Below are 24139 nucleotides of genomic sequence, written 5' to 3'. Positions count from 1 at the left end.
TGTCTCTTCGAGTGATTGCCACCATCATCCTGCAAGCAAAAGTGGCTGGTGGTTTCTGTTTAGGAATATCAGCAGGGTGGAGAGAAAGGTATAGGAGGGATGGAAATGGGTGCCGCCTTCTTCATAGTCAGAGTAGGGGAAGAACCCTAAGGGTTTAAGAGGATGGCATCAGCTTTTTTTTTTTTTTGGTGGAGCAGTTAGAACACACACATTTATTAAGTTCATCTTATATGGGTGGCATCAGCTTTAATTAAGAAAGCAGACTCGGGACTTCCCTTGCAGTCCAGTGATTAAGACTCCATGCTTCTAATGCAGAGGGCACAGGTTTGATCTCTGGTCAAGGAACTAAGATCCCACAAACGAAGTGGTGTGGCCAAAAAATAAGCAAATAAAACTGAGGATAAACTGACTCCTAAGTCCTAGGTTGGGAATGAGGTGTCCTACATTCTAGAACTATTAAAAAAAAAAAAAAAGCAGACTCAACCCAATCGTTTATAGATGAACTGTAACTTTTGAACACTTAATTCAGAAAACCCTTCAGTTTCCCTCATTAAGTTTTTTTTTAACCGTTTTATCTGCTTCATTCTCATCCATTCCTTGTCTCCAACACCATTTTTTTTCCCTGAGGATTGTGCTGGTCAAAAGCCCTTCCCAGTAAGTTTCTGAGGGTCTGCACTGTCCATGACAGGCCTCTGTGACCCTCCAGACCACAGTTTGGAAGACCCTAACACGATACCTCTGCTGGTCCAGACGTGGCTGCCAATACACAGAGGTACCCTGTGCTTGACTGGGTGCATGCCAGCTGTGGGAACTCCCTGGGACCTGCTGGTCCACATACCTACCCAGCTAATTGCCAACATTCACTGGGAGATTTGAGCACCTCCAAACCACAATATAACTTTTCCCCAGACCCTCTATGGGAAGTGACATGATTCCAGCAAATCACTGCAACTATTAGAAGCCAGCCCCAACTAGAAATGCATATTGTCAAGAATAGTTTTCTCAGAAACTCACAATTCCTATAGTTACATAGTGGCCCCAAAATAGGTGAAGTAGCTTCTGTACTTTAAGGGGCTCTGGGAAGGCTGTTTCCTCCCTCTAATAATGTATCCCCCTGGCATTTAAAAAAAATTATTTTTTGGCTGCGCAGGGTCTTCATTGCTGCGTGCAGGCTTTCTTTAGTTGTGGTGAGCGGAGATTGTGCTTCATTGTGCTTGGGCCTCTCATTGCGGTGGCTTCTCTTGTTGTGGAGCATGGGCTGTAGGCATGTAGGCTTCAGTAGTTGCAGCTTGACAGCTCAGTAGTTGTGGCACATGGGCTTACTTGCTTCGCAACACGTGGGATCTTCCTGGGCCAGGGATCAAACATGTGTCCCCTGCATTGGAAGGTAGATTCTTAATCACTGGACCAACAGGAAATTCCTTGCTGGCATATTTTTGTTCAAAATTCTACAGTCATAGATTTATACATTTGGCCAAGCATTGCCTTTTCTGAACTCTTCTTTTTTTTTTTTCTTTGAACTCTTCTTAAGAGGAAGTCTCCGGCAGTGGTAACACTCTACAGGACTTTAGCATAAATAGTTGACGGATCTCTTCATCAAAGAGGATGTGGCATCTTAGGGCATTGGGTAAAAATGGTGGGAGGACATTTCTGGCATTGTTTTGAATACTGTATAATGGCAATTCATTTAGTTGTTATGACAACCCCATAAAGTGGGTTCTAGCATCCCCCCATTTTACAGGTGAGGAAACAGAGGCTTGCTGCTGTTGCTAAGTCGCTTCAGTCATGTCTGACCTAAGAGAGCTTAAATACTTTGCCAAAAGTCACACAGCTAGTAAGTGGAGTTCAAGATTGGGGCTGGAAACAGCGTTCCTTCTCTTTCAGTGTGACATTGTGTGGGAGGTCCCCAAGACCACCCCCAGGCTCACTGATTCCCTAGGAGAATTCACAGGACAGCCAGGAGCACACTTCCAAGAGTCCTTTCCCAGTGCAGTCACATGGGTCATGCTTAATTCCTCCAGAAAGAAGTTGTGACCACACGTGTGAAATATTGCCTACCAGGGACACTCATCAGAGACACAGTGCCCTAGGTTTTTACTGAGGCTGGTCATGTAGGCATCCTCTGCCCAGCACATACCAAAATTCCAGACTCTCAGAAGGAAAGCAGGTGCTTAGCATAAACCACACTGTTGGTAGGAACAGTTTAGGCCCAGTGAACCCCACTCCTACCAGTTCTGGGAATGGTGGGAACCCCCTTGAAATCCAAGGTCTTGGTCACCAGCCAAGGCCAACCTTATAGACAGGCTTTTCTCAGGAAAGCATACTCAGGTCTGTTACCTTAACTCTCTTTTTGTTTGTGTTCTGGGTCCCTGACCAGGCAGTAAGAGCACAGAGTCCTACCCACTGGACTGCCAGGGAAGTCCTGCTCTGTTATCTCTTTAATGCCCAGATACCCTTTCCACTCATCAGTGTTTTTGAAAAGGATCAATTTGCGTTTTCCCTACTGTATAAGGATTGATCCCCTCAGTAAAGCTCATGTCGTTCAGGAGTAAATGAGAGCATGCCTAAGGGCGCTTGGCACAGCATTTGTCACATAATAAATGATATCATGGGCTTCCCAGGTGGCTCACTGATACATAATCCACCTGCAATAAGGGAGACGCACATTCAATCCCTGCTTCAGGAAGATCCCCTGGAGAAGGAAGTGGCAACCTGCTTCAGTATTCTTGCCTGGGAAATCCCATGGCTAGAGGAGCCTGGTGGGCTACAGTCCATGGAGTTGGAAAGAGCTGGACATGACTTAGCGACTTAACAATAGCAACAGATGAGAGCATGCCTAAGGGCACTCAGCACAGCATTTGTCACATAGTAAGTAGTATCGTCATCTTCACTGGCTGCTGTGTGATCATTTCTATGTCCCTTAATGCTGAAGAGGGGCTCCAGTTAACCCTTCTGCCTTCCCCACCGCCCTGTTGTCTGCAGACGGCCCCTCGCAGGTTGAGGTCAACATCTCCAGCACTGGCAGGCTCCCCAACGGCACCCGCTACGCCGCCAAGGGCTCCCAGGTGGACTTCAGCTGCAGCAGCAGATCCCGGCCTCCGCCCGTGGTTGAGTGGTGGTTCCAGGCCCCAGATTCCACCGCCGAGCTCTTTGGGAACAACCTGACCACCAGCTGCTTCACGCTGTTACTAATGTCACAGAACTTGCAAGGGAACTACACCTGTTTGGCCAAAAACATGCTCAGCGGGAGACATCGAAAGGTGACCACCGAGCTCCTGGTCTACTGTGCGTAAGAAACGCTCCCCTCCTCCTCTCCTCCACCTTGACCCTTTGTGACCTGTGTGTGTGTGCCTCCCTTTGTGCGCAAAGACTTCCCTGATACACAGGTCCTAACCTGCTTCTCTGGTTCCCTCAACACACATGGACACACCCGAACTGCATGTCAGAGAGAATGTTGCCTTTTCTGGAAGCTCGCTGCTAACTAGGGGTACAGGAGTCCCTGTGAGCCACAGAAGGGAATTTATGCTAGGTCTAAAGTTTTTTTTTTGAGGTGAAACTATATAATGTAACATTAACCATTTTAAGATGTACAATTCAGTGGCATTGAGTCTACTCACAGTGTTGTGCAACCATCATGTTTATTTCCAAAACATTTTCATCACCCCAAATTGGAAACCCTGTACCCATGAAACAGTCACTCCCATACCCTCTTTCCCCAGACCTTGGCAACCACTAATATACATTCTGTATCTAAACTTTCCTATTTGGGACATTTCATATAAATGGAATCATACACTATGTGACCTTTGGAGACTGGCTTCTTTTTTTTTTTTAATGGAGGTTATTTTGGTGGGGGCGGGGGCTGCAATGCATGGCATGTGGGATCATTAATTTCCCAAACAGGGATGTAACCTTCACCCCCTGCAGTGGGAGCACGGAGTCTTAAACACTGGGCCACCAGGGAAATCCCTGGGACTGACTTCTTTCACTTAGCATCATGTTTTCACGGTTCATCCCTGTTAAGTAGCTTCTGTCAGTACTTGTTTTCACCTATGGCTGAAGAGTATCTATTTTATGGATCTACTAACATTTGTTTATCCATGCATCTGTCCTTACTCATGTTGTCCATGAACTCAGGCCCTCTAGCACTGTTAAGAACACGTGGTTCATGAAGCTTTATTTTGTAGGTGAGGAAACAACCAAATACACTCGTGCACACATTCAGTGGAGGAAAACCACTGTAGAAACACAGGGTGCACCATAATCCACGCTAATGAAAGGGAGCATGAGGACAACAAATTAGAAGGCAGGGTAATGACACACTTTCTTTATACATTACTCAGAGCCTTTGTAAGTCTCAATGCTCTCTATCATAAATGACATTTATTGTGTATAAAGTTACATAAAGTCATTTCCTTGTTGCGGGAAACACAGACGAGTAAAAAGAAGAAAATAATCACTTGTACTCTCACCATTGTTTTGATGTATTTCCAATAATTTTTCTTATAGATGCCACATATCTACCCATATGAGATCCAAATTTCTATTTATGTATATTATATAAAGTATATAAAGTATTTAAAATATTTACATATTATAGAAAATACTTTTATATAAAATATATATTATATAAAATATATAAATGTATGATATATACATAATACATAACTATTTTTATGTATAATTATGAATACATGGGTTACATTATAAGTTTGTAATTCATTAAATTTTTTAATATATTTTTTTAAAAATTGTATTTGCACATAGCAAAAAAAAGTGTGTGTTGAGATTGGGGATGAATAAGTCTCTCTCTTCCTGTTATGCCCTCCAGGGATCAGCAGTGTCCAGTAGAACTTTCTGTGATGATGGAGATGTTCTCTTGTGTGTGGTCTACTTCAGTGGCCATCTCCTACATGTGATTACTAGGAAATGTAGGTAGTGTGATGGAGGAACTAAATTTGTAATTAATTTAAATCAAATAGCCACATGTGGCTAGTGAGAAATGCAAATCTCTTCAGAGACTTAACACCCAGCAGGGGAAACCCGACTTCTGTCAGGCACTGACTTGTGCTAGGATCTATTTCAAGATACACTAACTGGAGTTGCTGTTTCTCTGATACCCTGGTTCTGTAATCCTTAGAGTCAGCCCAATGGCTCATCTTAGCCTGTGATTAAGGCCACGTTCTCTGGTATTTTGCAGCTCCCCCTCCGTCAGCCCCCCAGTGCTGGGCAGAAGTGTCACCAGGATTGTTCTCACTGCAGCTCAACTGTCGCTGGGCTGGGGGATACCCAGAGCCAGACTTCCTGTGGACAGAAGAGCCAGGAGGTGTGGTCGTGGGGACATCGAAGCTGGGGGTGGAGATGCTGAGCCAGTCCCAGCTGTCAGATGGCAAGAAGTTCAAGTGTGTCGGGAGCCACATAGTGGGGCCGGAGTTGGGAGCCAGCTGTGTGGTACAGATCAGTGAGTCTGCCTTGCCTTGACCTGGGGTTGGGGTCCACTCACCTTCCTGTCTTCAGGGACAACCCTTTGAAAGAGGGTCTGGGAAAGAGATCCCGGGGTGTTGGAGAAGACTGAATTCCTTTCATATCTTTCTCCCATTTTCTTTTTTTAAAAAATCAAAGTATTATTAATAATTATTTATTAACAAAATCAATCATTAAATTAATTTATTAAAATTAATTTTAAAAATTGACATATAGTTGACTTACAATATTGTGTTACTTTTGCTGGGTAGCAGAGTGATTTAGTTATACACACACACACACACACACACATATACATATACATATATACATATTCTTTTTAATATTCTTTTCCAATGTAGTTTATCAAAGAATATTTATTTATTTGGCTGTGCCAGGTCTTAGCTGTGGCACACAGGATCTTTAATCTTCAATGTGGGCATGTGGGATCTAGTTCCCTGACCAGATATACAACCTAGGTCCCCTGCATTGGGAGTGTGGAATCTTAGCCCCTGGACCGCCAGGGAAGTCCCTATCACAGGATATTGAATATAGTTCCCTGTGCCATATAGTAGGATCTTGTTTATCCATTCTGTATATGCTGGTTTGCATCTGCTAACTCCAAACTCCCACTCCATTCCTTCCCTACGCCCTTCCTTTTGCTTTATGCTTCCTTCCTTTCAAACTTTAAAGATGCATAATGAAACTTCTTGGTTCTAGTCCAAACTGGTTTTCTCTTGACAAATAATAACTGAGCACATACTACATGCCAGGCACAAGTTTCTAAGTACTGAAGATGGAGCCATGAACAAAACAGACAAGGTTCATTAGTCTGTGGACAAATGACAAAGGTTCAATTTGTCCACGGAACAAATTATCCCTAAACTTAATGGCTTCAAACAATAATCATTATCTCATGATTTCTGTGGGCCAGGAATTCATACAGGGCAAGGTGCTGACACCTTGATTTAGGACTTCAGACTTTCTGAACTGTGAGAAAAAATTTCTATTGTTTTAAACCACCCAGTTTGTGGTCCTTTGTTAAAGCAGCCTCAGGAGACCAATACAATGAGTAAGCCAGGGCCAAAGTATGTTGGATTGTGTTGGCCCTGGTGAGGTTGTCCTTACAGTTTATGAGAATAATCCTCGGAGGTGCAGTGTGGAGAGCGGACACGCTGAGAAGTGAGCCCTGCTGTACCAGCAAGTGCTTATTCTCCTAGGCGAGTGGCATTTGAAAGGCTGACCCTTCCCACTAATTGAGCACACTGTCCCCCTGTGTCCCCTCTGTCAGGTACTGTACCTGGCCTTGGGCAACATAAGGGACCAGGACTCACTTTCTGCCCAAGGACAGGGGTTGGCAAACTGTGCCCCATGGACCAAATCTAACAGAACTGTTTTGGGGGCAATTTTTAAGAAATGAGATATAAAAAAAAAAAAAAAAAGAAATGAGATATAATTCACATAATATAAATTTCACTTTTTTGGGGGGGGGTGTGGGGGAAGGTCTGCACCATGCAGCTTGTGGGATCTTAGTTCCCCAATCAGGATGAACCTGCTCCCTCAGCAGTGAAAGGGTGGAGTCCTAACTACTAGACCACTGGGGAATTCCCTAAAATTCACTATTTTAAAGTGTATAATTCAGTGCGGTGTTTTGTTTTTTTTTTTTAGTATATTCACAGTGTTGTACTACCATCACCATTCTAATCCAGAACATTTCCATCACCCCAAAAGAAGCCCTGTACCTACTGGCAGTCACTCTCTCTAGAAAGACCACGCGAGGATATTTATTTCCCAGTATCTCCACCAACATTGAGTCTTATTAATTTTTAAAAATTTTTCCTGTTTGTTAGTTGGGACATGGCTAATTGTTTTAATCTGGGTTTCTTTGATCACTGGTGGGGTTGATAATTTTCATACACTTATTGGCTTCCTATATATTAATATATTATCTGTGAATTATCTGTGCATATCCTGTCCATTCTTTTTTATTGGCTTCTTCGTTGTTTCTTATTATTTCACAAGAGTCACTTAATTTCATTGAAGTGTCATGCACATTGTAGATATTATTCTGGCATATCTTGTTCCTAAACCGTATTTGTGACATTTCTGCTAGTGACGAGCAATTTCTGATTTTGAAAGGGTCGCCTCTGTCAGTCCTGTTTTAGGTTTCTGTGCTCAAAAGGTCTTTGTATCTTACTTGTTAACTTATTATCTATAATCCTCCTAGTAGCCTGCAAATTAGGATGATGTGTAACTTGTAGATGATAACATGTATGAACTAACTTACCCAGGATCAGCCACCTCTTAAGTGATGGAGCAGCACTTAGCTAGGCTGGTCTGACGCCAGGGCCCTTGCTTTTATCCAGGTGACCTCTTTCCACACTTGATCTGGCAAATCTTTTCTTCGTGTGGGATTTAGGTACTCAGCATGGTGCCAAGTGGGGTTCGCAGGTGGCTAGTGATAAAGAACCAGCCTGCCAGTGCAGGAGACGTAAGAGATGCGGGTTCGATCCTTGGGTCAGGAAGATCCCCTGGAAGAGGGCATGGCAACCCACTCCAGTATTATTGCATGGAGAATCCTATGGACAAAGGAGCCTGACAGGCTACATAGTGTTGCAGAAAGTCAGACAAGACTGAAGTCAGACACGGATGCATGTATGGTGCCAGGTGCTATGAAGGAATACAGAGTCCTTCCCTTTAAAAGACTTAAACTTGGAGAGAGAAGTCTGGCAAACTTAAACCGGAAAATGGCAGTATCACAATACAGCTGATCCTTGAACAGCATGGGCGTGTTTGAACTGTGAGGTTCCACTTACATGTGGATTTTTTTCCCCCAATAAATATAGTACCTATATTTTCATTTTACAGATCTTTAACTCAGAGTGGGGGAAAGTTTGTGCCTGATTAGAAAGCATAAGATGTGGAATCAGAAGAACTAGGGTTTGAGTCCTGATGCTATCCAAAACAATTTCAGCTTCCTATCCTTGGGTGGGTCATTTTCTTTGTGTTTGAGGCAGGGATAGCAGGACATGGATTTTAGATTCCACACAGACTGGCCCCCCAACCCCCATGTTGTTCTAGGGTCAACTGCAATAGAGACAGTAATGTTTTATTGAGTGCAGACCCTGTGCAGGTGCCGAGTATTTTGCACACAGCATCTCGTTCAGTCCTCAATCAGCTGGTGAGCTGAGCCCTTGCAGTATTATCCCCCAGAATCAGTTTCCCAGAGTTGCAGTACCACAAACTTGGTGGTGGCTTAAAACAACAGCTGTTTATCCTCTCTCAGTTTTGGAAGCTAGAAGTTTGAAATCAAGGTGTTGGCAGGGCCATGCTCCCATCAAAGCCTTCATGGCAGAATCCTTCATGGCCTCTTCCACTTCCTGATGGCTCTGATGTGTTCCTGCGGCGCCATCACTCTGGTGCCTGCGTCTGTCTTCATGTGGCCTTCCTCTCTGTGGGTGTGTCTCCCTGTGCCTTCCCCTCTTCATTTTTCTTTTTTTGCTACATGGCACGTGTGATCTCAGTTCCCTTCCCAGGGATCTAACCTGCACCCCCTGCAGTGAAAGCATGGAATCTTTAACAACTGGAGCACCAGGGAAGTCCCTCTCCTCTTCTTATAAGATACCAGTCCTTGGAATTTGGGTCCACCCTCAATCCGGGATGATTTCATCTTGAGATCCTTAACTAGTTACCTCTGCAAAGACTCCATTTCTGAGTAAGACCACATTCTGGGCTTCAAGATGAACACAAATTTTGGGAGGACACTCCATTTTACAGAAGGTGAAACAGAGGGAGCTGACTTGCCCAGACTCATGCAACTAGAAAGCAGTAGACACACTCAGGGTGGTACATAATGGGGAAATGCCAAAAGTGTGTTGTGGACCGTAAGTCCCAGGAAGTGAATGATTGATGCTGAGAGGGTGAAATTGGCAGAGGCAGTAGGCGAGGTTTGTTATTTTGCCCTCACCCTCTCATTTTATTTGCACATCTTGCCTGAGTCATTATTCCTGTGGCCCCTGAGACTTGATCCGTAATCTGAATCTAAATATGTGCTCAGGGCTAAGAAATGTGTCTGGAAAAGGGAGCTGACCAGAAGTTTTCCCAATTCCAGGAGCACAGGAAACAGGCACAGAGCCAGAACCCTTCTCAACTCTGATACCATCCAGTTCTCCCCGCCTCCCTCATGGGCACTTGACCCTGGATGTGCATGCTGGTGACCTGAGGGGCTGGTTAAAATGCAGATTCTGACTCTCTGGGTCTGTGTGGATCCAAGACTACATTTCTAACTGGCTCCCAGGAAGTGCTGATCCTGCTGGTCTGAGGACCACACCTTGAGTAGCATTGCCTTGGGGTTGAGGGGCTCTGGATCATTCCACATAGAAGGACTAGTGCATCACTGAGGGGCAATACTAACATCCACCCAGGGATGCAGGGCAGCATAGCCCCCAAGCTGATGAAAAGCAATGCTTTCAGGGATTCCTGCTGCCCAGATCTCTATTTTTCTCTTCCTTTTTTTTTTTGGCTGTGCTACATGGCTTGCAGTATCTTAGTTCTCCACCCAGGGATTGAACCTGGCCACAGCAGTGAAAGCGCTGACTCCTAAGCACTGAACTACCGGAGAACTCCCCAGACCCCTCTTTATATGGCGTGTTTTGTTCAGTTTAGTTAGTCACGTCAGACTCTTTGCGACCCCATGGACTGCAGCATGCTAGGCTTCCCTGTCCTTTACCATATTATATGGCATGTAGGACCCCTAAAACTGAAGAAACCAACTCAACTCATGACAAGCTGCGGTGTTGTGGAGCCCCGTGTGTGAGGGCCCTAGCATGCTGTCCATCTCCTGCAGATCTGTGAGGCTCCGCAGCACCAACCCTACCCCTGCCCCACCCTTGCACGCAGCATCCTCTTAAGTGAAACTCTGAATTTATAAGTGCCACCCGAGCTGGTTGGTGACATAGCTTTTTGAGGGGTGAATGCTGTGTTTGGCGAAAGTACATACCTTTGGGTTGCAGGGGAGGTGTACTGGGGGACTGTTTGTTTTGCCTTTAATAAAGGAAGAAGGGGCCATTTCTCAAACTTCGGTATGGGACCCTGAAATACAAACGTACTGATGAGGCTTGTCACTGCTGCCAGCTTTGTGACCCCAAAGGAAATTCTGGTTAACCACAAGCAGGGAAGGAGCAATTTAGCAACAACATGGGGGGAATCTGATAGTTGATTCAAGAAGGGGTGTTCGCAGGTGATTTTTCTGAGCAAAACCAGGTTTGGGCGATTCTCCTCTGTTGACCCGACCTAGAGAGAGGTTGTTCCACCCCCAACCCTTTCCCCCTTCCCTCTTCCTTCTTCCCTGGACGCCAGCAGTGAAACCCTAGATTCTCTTTTGGAACAACTGCCAAGGGGAAGCGTGTAGTTTCACTCTCCCGGGCAGGAACCCAACATGCCACTCTGTATCCCTCAGCTGCTGAAAATTCGGATTTAATAAATCCTCCCAAGATGAATTCACCACCCTTCCCAAGAGGTTGTGTATTAGGGGAAAGGCTTCCTGTGTGAAGGATACAGACTAATCCTCATGGTAGATCTCATGGCTCCCCGTCTCCTCCTTAAATTAGACCCCAAGGCCACAGGGATGCACAGTCTTTCTAGGACAGACGTGTGGTAGACAGAAGAATGGCCCCCCAAAGATATCCACATCCTAATCCCCAGAGCCTGTGAATTTGTTTCCTTACATGGTAAAGGGATTTTGCATCCGTGATCAAGGATATTGAGATGGGGAGATTGTCCAGGATTCTCTGGTTGGGCCCAGTGTGATCCCGAGGGTCCTCATAAGAGGGAGGCAGGAGGGTCAGTGCCGTAGTGATTTGTGATGACAGATGCAAGCAGTAGGAGTAATTCATGGAAGGGGTCATGAGTCAAACAATGCAGGTGGCTCCTTTCTAGAAACCGAGAAAAAAGGAAATGGATTCTCTCCTTGAGTCTCCGGAAGGAACCAGCTCTGCCAACACCTTGACTTTAGTTCTGTGAGATTAGTTCAGATGCCTGACCTCCAGAACTATAAAACTATAAAGGGATTAATTTGTATTGTTTTAAGCTGTTAAGTCTGTGCAATTTGTTACAACAACAACAGGAAACTAATACAGGTGCCCTCCTGTCCCCTGGAACACCCTTGTCAGGGTGTGTGCCCGTATTTTATCTGATCAGTGTGGTTATTACACACAGAAGCCTAGAACATAGGAAGTAAGGAGATGTGGACCACAAAAGCCTGACTTCTTGGGTTCCATTCTTACACAGACCAGTTCATCCTGGTTTGCCTAGGATTTCACAAGCATTGAAAGCCCCCAGGTGCTAGGAATCCCCTCAGTCTTGGGCAACCCAGGACAGTTGGTCCCCCTAAATTCTAGTTGCTTACTTCCTTAGTTGTGTGACTTTAAGTTACTTGACTTTTTCTGTTCCTCTGTTTCCCCATCTGCAAAATGGGGATAACAAGATTATTATTGAGAACTAGTTGGGTTGATATATACGGTGCCTGCTGCTGCTAAGTCACTTCAGTTGAATCTGACTCTGTGGGACCCCATAGACGGCAGCCCACCAGGCTCCCCTGTCCCTGGGATTCTCCAGGCAAGAACACTGGAGTGGGTTGCCATTTCCTTCTCCAATGCATGAAAGTGAAAAGTGAAAGTGAAGTCGCTCAGTCGTGTCTGACTCTTAGCGACAGTGCCTAGCCCATAGTAAATGCTCAACAAATATTATCTTTTATTATTTTACGAGACCAGGTGTGGTACAGATATTCCTGGAGTTGCTTTGTTCCAAAACAAGTAACATTCTTGAAATTCTCAGGTCACCGCTTGCATCTCCTTAAATGTTTATTTTTCTTTACCTTCTTCTGATGGCCAGGGAGCCCCTCCCTTCTCTCTGAGCCCATGAAGACTTGCTTCGTGGGGGGCAATGTGACGCTTATCTGCCAGGTGTCTGGAGCCTACCCCCCTGCCAAGATCCTGTGGCTGAGGAACCTCACCCAGCCCGAGGTGGTCATCCAGCCCAGCGGCCACCACCTCATCACCCAGAGTGGCCAGAGCTCCACCCTCACTATTCACAACTGCTCCCAGGACCTGGACGAGGGCTACTATGTCTGCCGGGCTGAGAACGCCGTGGGGGTGAGGGAGCTGGACGTCTGGCTGAGCGTGAAAGGTGAGTGATGGAAGTGACCCTGAAGGAGCAGAGCTTCAGAGGACCAGCATGGGGACAGCTTGTTGCTTCCCTCTATATGTCTCACTGCCATCAGGGAGGAGGCATATCTGCTTACCTGTGGCTTGACAAGAGGGATGGGAAAATTACTGTCCAGTCCTAAATCTCTAACTACTGTATCAAGATAAAAAATTTATTTCTTCCCAACCCAGGGATCGAACCTGGGTCTTCTGCATTGCAGGTAGATTCTTTATTACCTGAGCCACTAGGGAAGATACAAAAGTTATTTAATATCAGTTACATCCTAAAGGAAAAAAAAAATTTATATATATATATAAAACATAAATATATATTAAAATACATGTCTAAAATAAAAGATATAATGAGATATATATATATATAATGTAAGCTGTGAAACATAACAGCAAAATGAACACCCAAGAAACTACCATCCCACTTAAGATATAGAACAGTAACCAACACTGCTGAAGTTACCTGTAAGTAGTGTGGCAGATTTAGAAAACAATTGCAGCAAAACTAAAAAAAATATGCTGCTCACTTAAATTTGCACTTTAGAAAAAAAAAGAATTTTTTTTTTTAAGTGTTATGTCCCAAATATTGCATCGGACATACTTATTTTTTAAAATTTTTATTTTTTATTTGGCTCCACTGAGTCTTAGTTGCAGCATGTGAGATCCAGTTTCCTGACCAGGGATTGAACCCAGGCCCCCTGCATCGGGAGCATGGAGGCTTAGCCACTGTCCCACCAGGGAAATCCTGGGACATACTTATTCTAAAAAAATTATTCATTGTTTATCTGAAATCCAAATTTAAATGGGCATACTGTATTCTATCTGGCAACCCTACCTGTAGGCCTGTTTTCAGTCTCATCCTGGGCCTTCTGAAAAAGGTAACTCCTGAGTTTCATGTTTTATTTAAGAAAAATTTTGCTGCATATGTACACATTTCTAGATAATATATTGTTTAGTTTTTGTTTTAGAGTTTTGAAAAGAATTTGTTGTTATTATACAAATGTAGCCTTTTTGTGACTTGCTATTTTTACTCCACATTTTGTTTTCCAGGATTTATTCATGCTGACATGTGTAATTTTATTTCATGCCTCTTCATGGCTGCATAATTTTCCACTGTAGCACTATTCCACAACTAAATTGTTGATTTTCCTGCTGATGCACATTTGTGTTGTTCTGATTTGTTGTTGTTGTGATGAACAGTGTTGCTGTGAAAGTCTTTTACCCAGCCCCCTGTGCACATATACTCAGGTCTCCAGGCAAATATGTCTCCAGCATATCTGTACCAAGAAGTAGAAATGAAGGGTTATAAGTTATGTGCATTTTTATCTTTATGAGGTAATACCAAATTATTTTCCAAAGTGGTTATACCAATTTCCATTTGAAATGGCAGTTGTCCCAGATTTTCAACCACAGATTTTGTGATTTTTGCTCATCAAGTAAGTGCAAAATGAAATCTCACTGTGGTTCTAATTTGAATTTCTTTGATTACTAAGAAGGCTGAGCATTATTTCATATGCTTATTTGCTATTTAGGTTTCTTCTATGAAATATATAATTGTGCTTTTTTAAAAATAGTTTTAGTTTATTTAAAAATTAAAAATTTTTTTTCTTGGAGAAGGAAATGGCAACCCACTCCAGTATTCTTGTCTGGAAAATCCCATGGACAGAGGAGCCTGGTGGGCTGTAGTCCATGGGGTCTCAAAAGAGTTGGACACGACCTAGCCACTAAACAACAACCATCCATCCATAGTCCATCCATAGTTAGTGGTAATTTGTGTTACTCTTTTGTAGTGATGCTAAATAACCTGTTTGTTAACATGTGAATTCAAAGCACTAACTGATTTGCTCTTGGAGCATCTGAAGCTTCCAGTCTGAGGAATTCTCAGGTTTCTCTAGGAAGAGGCATGATATATGAATCTGGAATGACAACAGCCAAGTCTAGAAGTCCCCCAGGGGCCAAGGTCAGAGGGGTCAGAACCACGAGAAGGTGATCCTTGAGCAGATGCCCAGGATGGAGACAGAGCCAAAGGGTGGACAGCACCCCTTCCCCAGCTGTGGCCACTGCAGGAAGATTCCTGAAAGTCACAGGTCCACTAGCCTCCTCCCCATCCAAATGACTGCTCTTCAACTGCTTTCTGCGAGAACAGTCTTAAATGGAGTCTCTGTTTCATAAACAATGGAACTCTGTAAAAAAAAAAAAAAAAGTTTTTTTTTTTCTTTTGGTCACATCACGTGGCCTTCTGGATCTTCCCCAACCAGGGATTGAATTCAGGCCTGGAAGTGACTTGGCAGCAGCAGCAGCTGGAATCCTAACCACTGGGCTACCAAGGAACTCCCCATAATTGTCTCTTTTGACCTTTTCCTCTTTCTTATAGATATATAGGAGTTCTTCAGAAATTCCACACACTAATTCCTTGTTTTACATGTTACAAATATCTTTCAGTTAGTCCTTCTTGCTTTCTTTATGGTATCCTTTGATTTGCAGAGGTTCTTTAATGTGATTGATTTTATGAATATTTTCTTGTATCAGTAGCATTTCTCTGTCTTAAGAAATCCTTATCTATCCTATGGTCATGAAGGCATTCTTCTATATTGTCTTCTTAATGTTTTATTGCATGCCTTTCACAGTTAACTCTATAGTCCATCTACAGTTGACTTTGGTGAATGGAGGAAGTAGACATCAAGTTTCCTCCACCCCCAGTTTGGATAACCATTTGGTCTAGCACCACTTCCTGAAGAGTTCCTTTTTTACTCACTAGTCTATCCTATATCAAGTTTCCTTTTGTTCATAGACCTGTTCTTATCGAACTCATGCCCTGTGGAGTAGAAGCCCACTGTCTTAACCACTAGACCACCAGAGATGTCCCTTCCTATTCTGTTCTGTTGATCATGTCATTGTGGCACCAGTAATTCACACTCCTAATTACTGTAGCCTTAACAACAGTCTTGATATATGAAGACACAGAGATTTTAACTTTCCAACATTCTTTTGCATCACATACTTCATTTGATTCCCACAAACTGTCTGAAGTAGGAAAATGAGATATTTGTCTTGCTCTACAGAGAGGTCATGAGACTTCCCTGTAGCTCAGATGGTAAAGAATCTGCCTGCAAAGCAGGAGACCAGGATTCGATCCCTGGGTTGGGAAGTTCCTCTGGCGAAGGGAATGGGAATCCACTCCAGGATTCTTACCTGGAGAATTCCTTGTATAGAGAAGCCTGGTGGGCTACAGTCCATGGGGTTGCAAAGAGTCGGACATGACTGAGTGACTAACACAGTCCACAGAGAGGTCATATGCCCCACCCAAGGTCATGAAACCAAGATAAGAGTAGGATCCAGGCAGGGGAGGAGAGGTGTTGCACTCCTAGCTGAGTGTGTATCACGTGGATGAGTGAAGGGTGTGGTGTGTCTTTGCAGAACCTTTAAACATCGGGGGAATTGTGGCCACAGTCGTGAGCCTCCTTCTGCTGGGACTGGCCATTATCGCCGGGCTCCTGTTGTATTACAGCCCCGTGTTCTGCTGGAAAGGTAAGGGCTTCCCGGAATGGTAAGGACTTCCTGGGCCCCTTTGTTTCTCTTGCAGGCTTCCTGAGAGGGTATGGGTGGGGGAAGATGGTCCCTGTTATGCTCCCACCTGAAGCTCCATTCTGTAGGCTTCCAAACTGGGTCCAGATTTGCAATAATGAAGCACGCAAGTACCCTTCCTGAGTGCCCTGTCATCTCTCGTATTGGGTCAGTTTTCTCATTGCCCATCCTTTTGTAACTGTTAGCTGGCTTAGAAACTTCTGTGAGGCCAAAGTGGATCTTATTGGATATTAATGTTTTTTCCTTTCTCCTTTCAGTAGGAAGCACTTTCAGGTGAGTGTCCCCTAGACGCAAATCAGAAACCCATTTCCATAATCTGTTTTCACTGATGTTTTGTTTATAACATTTCATAAGAGCAGTAGTAACCACTACCACTGGGGACTCACCAGGGGCCAGACCCGGGGCTGGGGCTTCCTCAGGCATTATTAGAGACCCCATCACACACTCCTCAGGGTGCTGCTGGCATCCCCATTTTCCAGATAAGGCAAGGGAGGCTCACTGAAGCGAAGCAGTTTCTGCAAGCTCATCTAGGAAGTGATGGCCATGCCTGCAGTCAGACCCAGGTCTGATTGATTGCAAAGTCTGTGCTCCTTTTCAACACCAGACCTCAGGGCAAGGCACATTGCTGGTTTGTCCTTGAGGTATAAAGACAGCATGTATGTGTTGAGCTCAGTCATTCATGTATTTATCTAATTTTCTGCAAAGAGCTAAAAGGAAGAATAAGTCATAATCTTACAGCATGCTTTGGAAAACTAGTCTGTGCATGCCCAGAAGCCCCTCCCAAATGGAGGGAACCTTAGTAGGGGAGAAACAACTAAATGGAACTTCACTTTCCAGGAGAGCCTGCATAGAAGCAAGGAACGCTTCTCTTCGCTCCTCTTATCTGCTTATAATTTGGGGTATTACTGTTCTGGGATGAATAATGAGATTTCATTGTTCTGGCACCATCTTTCATGGAAGAGTGTTACCTGTACTGCCCCATTTTTGAGGGTCATTTTGGCATGAGTCTGTCCTTCCCCAGGCTTATTTCTCATAGAGGGAGCAGCTTGGCATAATGGGAAAAGGCTTTGGAATAAGTGGACCTGGGTTCACATGGCTGCTCTGCCCTTCAAGCCTAAGGATCCTGGAAAAGCCCTGACCCTCTCTGAGCCTTTTTTCCCTCAGCTGTTTCTCAGAGGCAGGATGTGAGGATTAAATGAGAATGTCATGCTCACAGGATTGTGACTGGCCCATGAAATGTACAGTCTGGGTGGGGAGGCAGAACTAGCAATCATCTAGAGGACAATTCAGTGCCAAACAGCTGGCTGTGGACGCCAAACTAAGTCACAGCTCAAGGCTGCAGGGGGAGGGAGGGGACTTTACTAGGGCTTTGAATAATGAAAAGGAGGAGAAATTTCAGTAAGTAGAGGAGAAATAAGGGCATTTCAGGAAAGGAACAGAGCATCTGTGTACATGCTGCGAAGGGAACTGAAATGGTGGGTGCTTGGGACCATGAGGTCACCTGTCAGATGAACAGTGGGGAGACAGGAGGGGGGATGATAAAATTCACCCAGCACAAGGTGTGATTATCTAGACAGTCTGTGGCAGCACCTCTTTGAAAGGTCATCATCTCCATCTTACAACTCAACCACGTTGAGTCCATGAAGAATTGTCCATGCTACCAAAGGGGATGCAGAGAACTGAGTGTTCCTATTCAGTGAGGGCTGAAGTTGGAGAAAACAGGGTATCTTCTTGATCATTTCTTCCCTTTTGGAAATCAGGAGGCAAGACATGGGTGATGTCATGGTTTTGGTGGATTCGGAAGAGGAAGAGATGGAGGAGGAAGAAGACGCTGCAGAAGAGGAAGAGGAGGAAGCTAGTGAGAGGGAGGAGTCGCCAATAGAAATAACCAAGTATGGCCACATTCACAGAGTGACTGCGCTGGTGAACGGGAATGTGGACCAGATGGGCAATGGACTGCAGGCTCTGCAGGGTAAGCTCTTTGCCCTTTAAAGCACTCTGCAAGGTTGTGGTGGGCTTCCCAGGAAGAAGTCTCCAAGGGTCTGCTTTTTAAGGGCTGGGAAAGACAGTTAAAGTTTAATCTAGAATCTGAGAATCTCCCATCAACTACAAACACAACAATTAAACTGACAAATACTTACTGAGGGCCAACTCTGGGAAAGACACAGATGGGTACTGTCAGGCACCAGAAAATCAAGACCAATGGTGATGGGCTTTACGAAAGCGGTTAGGATGAACAGACTAAAATATGAAGGGAAAATGAAAATAGAAGGAATATTTAACCAACGCTTTGCGAGGGTAGTAGAGTTGTGGCTCGAAGGAATGATTACTTGCCTGATGAATGATACTTTTACAAATTACATGATCTCAGGAGAAAGATGAGAGCCCAGATGGATGCATTGGTTGGGAGACATTTTGTAAAAGATGTGGGCTATGAGGCATGTCTTTCAGGACAGTTGAGTTTGAACAAGCAGAAAGCAGAGGGTAGTCCAGGTGAGGGGAATGTCAGGAGCTAAGAAATGTGGACAGTGTCAAGCATGTCAGTGGATTCTGAGTAGAAAGAATGGGTACAAGGCAGGGAAACCCACCCTACTCCAACTGCTCATTCATGAAACTCACCAGTAAAGGACTGGAAATCAAGGTGACGGAAAACTGATGGGAGGGACTTCCCTGGTGGTCCAGTGGTTAAGACTTCCATTGAAAGGGGCACAGGTTCAATCCCTGGTCAGGGAACTAAGACCCTACAAGCTGAGCAGCCCCCACCTCCTGAAAAAGAAAACTGAAGGGGGAAACAGAGTCATCTCTACTGAGAGCACCGCTCAGAGTCGGGTCTACTTTTCCCTCCCGTACAGATGACAGCAGTGAGCAGCATACTGACATCATTCAAGAAGAAGACAGGCCAGTGTGAAGAAGACAACTGTCCTTTGATGTCTTGTCTCAAAAGCTTGGAAAGCTGTGTTCAAGATGAATTTCATATTCTGCTTTACTTGACTTGCACCCCTGCCTGAGGGCTGCAAAGGGTTTGGAGGTTCTCAGCAAAATAGGAAAACATATATACATCTTTCCTACCCGCCCCGCCTCCTTTTTTTTTCTAAATTGGTTTGATTTACTGTAACTCTTCTCAATGATGGTGAAAAGCTTTTGGGAATGGGTAGTGTATGTGGGGAAAGCTCCATTTGGGCTTTCTCCAGGTTGACTGATGCTGAGATGGGGAGCAGGAGTAGGGGGAGGCAGTAGGCCTCGCTGTCCTTTGTCACTATTAAAGGTCTGTAACTAGCCCGTCCCAGTACACAATGGAACAGTATGGGGTGATAAGGACATTTCCTTTCTCACTGCCTAGGTGAGCTGAGGAACCAGGTGAACATCAGCTCTCTGGAAAGGTGAAGAGGTGCCAGCTACTGCTGTTAATCAGAAGGAGGCAGTTTGCTTTGGGATTTGAGTTGGAAACACCCAGGCTTCAATCTGGACCCGGCTCCTTGCCTGTTTCATGGGCTTGGGCAGGTAGCTTTACCTTTTCCCCCGAGCCTCAATTTCCTCATCTGTGAAATGGGTGAAATCACACTTACTTCTTTACATCTCCTTTGCCTTCTCTAGTGGAAGGAAAAAAGATGTCAGCTGTTCAGTTACAAACTGCTGCCTGGGCCTTTCATTCTCTGTAGAATGGTTCCAGACCAGGGCATCATCAGAGTTCACCTGTGGATTTTTGCTCTCCTGGAGATGAAATTCCTTTCAAAAGAGATAGGGGGCGATAAGAGGAAATGCCTTTCACCAGAACCTCACATATGTCAGAGCTTCATATTTATAGAAAAGCCTCTTAGGTGATGCACAATTAATTTTGACTTTCCCACCCTTCCTTTCTCCTGTGGCTTTGAAAAAGGCAGGAGGAATGTTTTGTAACATAGTAGACCTGTGGCCTCGGTTTCTTGATCTCAGAAATGGGATTGGGAAAACATATTTCCTTCCTAAGGATGTTATGAAGATACGCTGCTCAATAATGCTAAGTTCTGAATGAAAATAACATGTGATGAGTTGAAGCTGCTATTGTTTCCAGTAGATCCCTGTATAGAGTTTTTTTTTTTTCCTTTTCTTTCTGATTTCATCCTAATCTCTTAAAACGTCAGGGACTTTTTAAGGGTGTAAAATATGTGTGCTAAACTTGAAAATCTGACTTGAATTTGCACTCTTTAATACTGCATATTCTGCTCTAACAGGCAAGACTTAAAGGAGAACTTCCTCTCCGATAACAGGGCCTGGGACTTCTGAGAAGCTGGTTATCTGCAGGGTTACCCTGCAGGTGTGGTTGGGGCAGGTCAATTTTCTTGGATGAAGGAACTAAACTGAGGAAGTCACCAGAAGTGAGAGCCCTGTCCTCAGCTCAGAACACTGGGGAAGTCAGAGGCTGGTTGCAGTGTCCACCCCTCAGGAATTCCTGTGGCCTTGTTCTCTTGATGGGCTGGATCTTTCGCTGCATGGAACCTCATGTACTTAACCACTCTCATCAGTCTAAGTTAGTGTCATTTCAGAACGGGATCTTAAGACAGGCTGTGTTTAAAATCATTGAACACTGAGCTAGTCTTTGATGAATCCATTTCTGGATCTGACAGTCCACTGTGCAGGGGCAACCATATTTTACAAAGGAAAAAGCAAAAAAACTGTAGGGGGAGGGGCAGAATTCCCTACCTGGAAGGCAGACAATGATTTGCAAGATGACGGAAATGCTCCCCGTGACTTCCTCTTCTCTTGCGTGCACACCTGATGATAGGAAATCTTCAAGAAAGGATTTTCCCCTTGCAAATAGGAGCTTCAGGGTCATGGTGCCAAACATGATAAACCCTTGTCCAGCTGAGCTGTGACTGCTGTCACGTATATCTGAGCCCTGTGTGCACAGATAATATTGTTGGGTCAGTTAAGAGCTGAAGTACTGTGGGGGGGCGGGGGGGGCGGGGCGGTATTCAAGCTTTAAGGATTTTTAAAGAATTAGGGCTTTTTTTCCTGTTCTTTTAAGATAACCCATCCCCAACTCCACTAGCACGTTGTCGACAGTGGGTTATAGGCTTTTCTGTGGCAAAGTCCAACTCGTTACAGTGTGCTTTAAAAAAAAAACAAAAAACTTACCTGAATGAATTGTGAACTGGAGACCAGGAGATATACTTATCAGAACCTAGAAGATAAATACTTCTGGGTCATTGCAACTGACATTCCTTTTCCGCAAAACCTGGTGGACCTTGGGGAGGGGGTCCCATAATCCTGTGGCTTTGATATCAGTTTCCATTCTCACAAGCACATGCCTATACTCTTACTGCAGCAGGAAAACCCATGATGGAAAATCTCCCTCACCTAGGCACTGAAACCTGGAAAATCATCTTTGTTGGGTAAAATGTATTATGATGCAACATGTGCCAACTGGTATTTCTCACCATGGTCCTGGCCAGGAACTGCTGCAAAAAGAAACAGCTCTCTCTGCACTGCTTACATTTTAATATTTGGTATGGAGGTGGGGGGCTGGGAGAAATTCATCCTGATGTTAGAACATGGATTTGTTTTTTAAGATAATAGAATAAAGTTATTTTTAAATAAATGCTTTAGTGATCTTCATTTAGACCTGATTAGTAAACTAAAAGATTTTGGGAAATGGGATTGCCATCCACAATTTTTTTTAACTTGCTTTCCCAATACTGATCACAATATTGTTCTTGCTGCCATTTTATTCTTTTCTATGACTTGTAGATGCTACCTACCCTTTCATCTCTCCATTGTATTTGCATATCCTCAAATACATATCTCTTTTTTGGTCAGACTGCCTGTTTTCTCACATTAAAGGGTTAGGGTAGGAATCATCATAGAGCAGTAGACTGAAGGACGTCTGAAAAGACAGTTTCTGCAAGCTGTTGGGTCGCTGCAGTGGTTGGTGGTTTTGGAGGTTCTCACTGGGCTCAGCTAATAGTAGTCCCCATACTTCTGCTTCACTGACTACGCTAAAGCCTTTGACTGAATGAATGATAACAGACTGTGAAAAATTCTGAAAGAGATGGAAATACCAGACCACCTTACCTGCCTCCTGAGAAACCTGTATGCAGGTCAAGAAGCAACAGTTAGAACTGAAGATATACCAATGGACTGGCTCAAAATTGGGAAAGGAGTATATCAAGGCTGTATATTGTCACCCTGCTTATTTTAACTTACAGGCACAGTACACCATGTGAAATGCCAGGCTGGATAAAGCTCAAGCTGGAATCAAGATTGCTGTGAGACATATCAATAACCTCAGATATGCAGATGACACCACGCTAATGGCAGAAAGTCAAGAGGAACTGAAGAGCCTCTTGATGAAGATGAAACAGGAGAATGAAAAAGCTGGCTTAAAACTCAGCATTCAAAAAGCTAAGTTCATGGCATCTGGTCCCATCACTTCATGGCAAATAGATGGGGAGAAAAATGAAAACAGTGAGAGATTTTATTTTCTTCGGCTCCAAAATAACTGCAGATGGTGACTGCAGCCATGAAATTAAGACATCTGCTCCTTGGAAGGAAAGCTATGACAAACCTAGACAGCATATTAAAAAGCAGAGACATCACTTTGCCAACAAAGGTCTGCATAGTCAAGGCTATGGTTTTTCCAGTAGTCATGTGTGGATGTGAGAGTTGGACCATAAAGAAGGCTGAATGCCAAAGAACTGGTGCTTTCAAACTGTGGTGCTGGACAAGACTCTTGAGAGTCCGTTGGACAGCAAGGAGATCAAACCAGTCAATCCTAAAGGAAATCAGTCCTGAATATTCATTGGAAGGACTGATTTTGAAGCTGAAGCTCCAATACTTTGGCCACCTGATGGGAAGAAGTGACTCATTGGAAAAGACCCTGATGCTGGGAAAGATTCAGGGCAGGAGGAGAAGGGGGCAACAGAGAATGAGATGGTTGGATCGCATCACCGGCTCAATGGATATGAGTTTAGCAAACTGTGAGAGACAGTAAAGGACAGGGAAGCCTGGCATGCTGCAGTCCATGGGGTGGCAAAGAGTCAGACAAGACTGAATGACTGAACAGAAACAGTAACGAAGTCTCACCTCAACTCCCACTTGAGGAGGCCCAACTCTACTCCCTATCCCAGTTAGAGGCTTTTTTCTTGGGTCATTGTCTCTCCTGTGTTTCTTTACCTCACTCCAAGCTTCCTAAACTCTAATCAAAACTGTCCCATTTTCAAGTTCCTTACCTTCTAACCAAATCCATGTTTCCTACTGTCACCTGTTTCCCACGTTCGTTTTAATCCAGTCTCTGCATGTGCTGGGGCTTCCCTTGTGGCTCAGCTGGTAAAGAATCCGCCTGCAATGTGGGAGACCAGGGTTCGATCCCTGGGTTGGGAAGATCCCCTGGAGACTGGAAAGGCTACCCACTCCAGTATTCTGGCCTGGTGAATTCCATGGACTGTGTCCATGGGGTCCCCAAAAGTCGGACACGACGGAGCAATTTTCACTCCATGTTGTGTGTGTGTTTTTTACCAGCTTGTTTCTCCAGCCCTTCATTTTACCTCTGCCTGCTTTCACTTCTGTTCCCTGTTTCCTGGGTCACACTCAAGTTCATCTGGCTGGTCCACTTTTGGAACCCCACTCTTTTTAACTCCTCTTTTTCTCTGGCTGTTTGCCCCTTGCCCTCTACCCCTTATAACCACAGCATTTTCGTTTTCATCCTCCAATTTCCAATGGGCTTCCTTTTTCCGGTTCCCATTTTTTTTATAAAACGACCCCTTCCTCTGACCCTGCACTCAGCCCCTTTACTCCTCTACCGTGGCTCCCATTTAACCTCTGAGCTCCCTGCTGCCTCAGGTCCCCAGTTTTATTCCTCTCATTTCTTCCCTCTCTCCGGGGTTCCCAGACCCTCAGCC

The 24139-nt window shown here is 44.5% G+C and overlaps 1 protein-coding gene and 1 long non-coding RNA gene across 6 annotated transcripts in view; one reads left to right on the top strand and one right to left on the bottom strand.

The window, feature by feature from the left end:
- Positions 1-21840, top strand: part of VSIG10 (V-set and immunoglobulin domain containing 10) — a 39034-nt gene extending 17194 nt beyond the window's left edge. The window contains exons 3-9 of one of the 4 annotated variants that reach the window (XM_043440094.1): positions 2983-3285; positions 5201-5461; positions 12355-12648; positions 16095-16205; positions 16523-16535; positions 18023-18234; positions 19115-21840. In XM_043440094.1, coding sequence (XP_043296029.1) covers positions 2983-3285; positions 5201-5461; positions 12355-12648; positions 16095-16205; positions 16523-16535; positions 18023-18234; positions 19115-19170 — 1250 coding nt within the window. In that variant the 3' untranslated portion in view covers positions 19171-21840. Of the gene's footprint in view, positions 1-2982; positions 3286-5200; positions 5462-12354; positions 12649-16094; positions 16206-16519; positions 16536-18022; positions 18235-19114 lie in introns of those variants that run through there. The other 3 variants (XM_043440085.1, XR_006264111.1, XR_006264114.1) reach the window with 3 other exon arrangements.
- On the bottom strand, positions 14152-23846 carry LOC122423283. Of its 2 annotated transcripts, none has more exons than XR_006264123.1 (3): positions 23471-23846; positions 20943-21138; positions 14152-14860 (listed from the first exon to the last, which is right to left on the bottom strand). It is a non-coding gene; the product is annotated as an uncharacterized LOC122423283 (long non-coding RNA). The 2 variants fall into 2 exon arrangements; XR_006264120.1 differs by lacking the exon at positions 23471-23846 and adding an exon at positions 21378-21481.
- Between the last annotated feature and the right edge of the window lie 293 nt (positions 23847-24139).

The sequence above is a fragment of the Cervus canadensis genome, chromosome 1 (assembly GCF_019320065.1).
Source record: "Cervus canadensis isolate Bull #8, Minnesota chromosome 1, ASM1932006v1, whole genome shotgun sequence".
NCBI lineage: Eukaryota > Metazoa > Chordata > Mammalia > Artiodactyla > Cervidae > Cervus > Cervus canadensis.
This window is presented reverse-complemented; position numbering and strand designations above follow the sequence as displayed.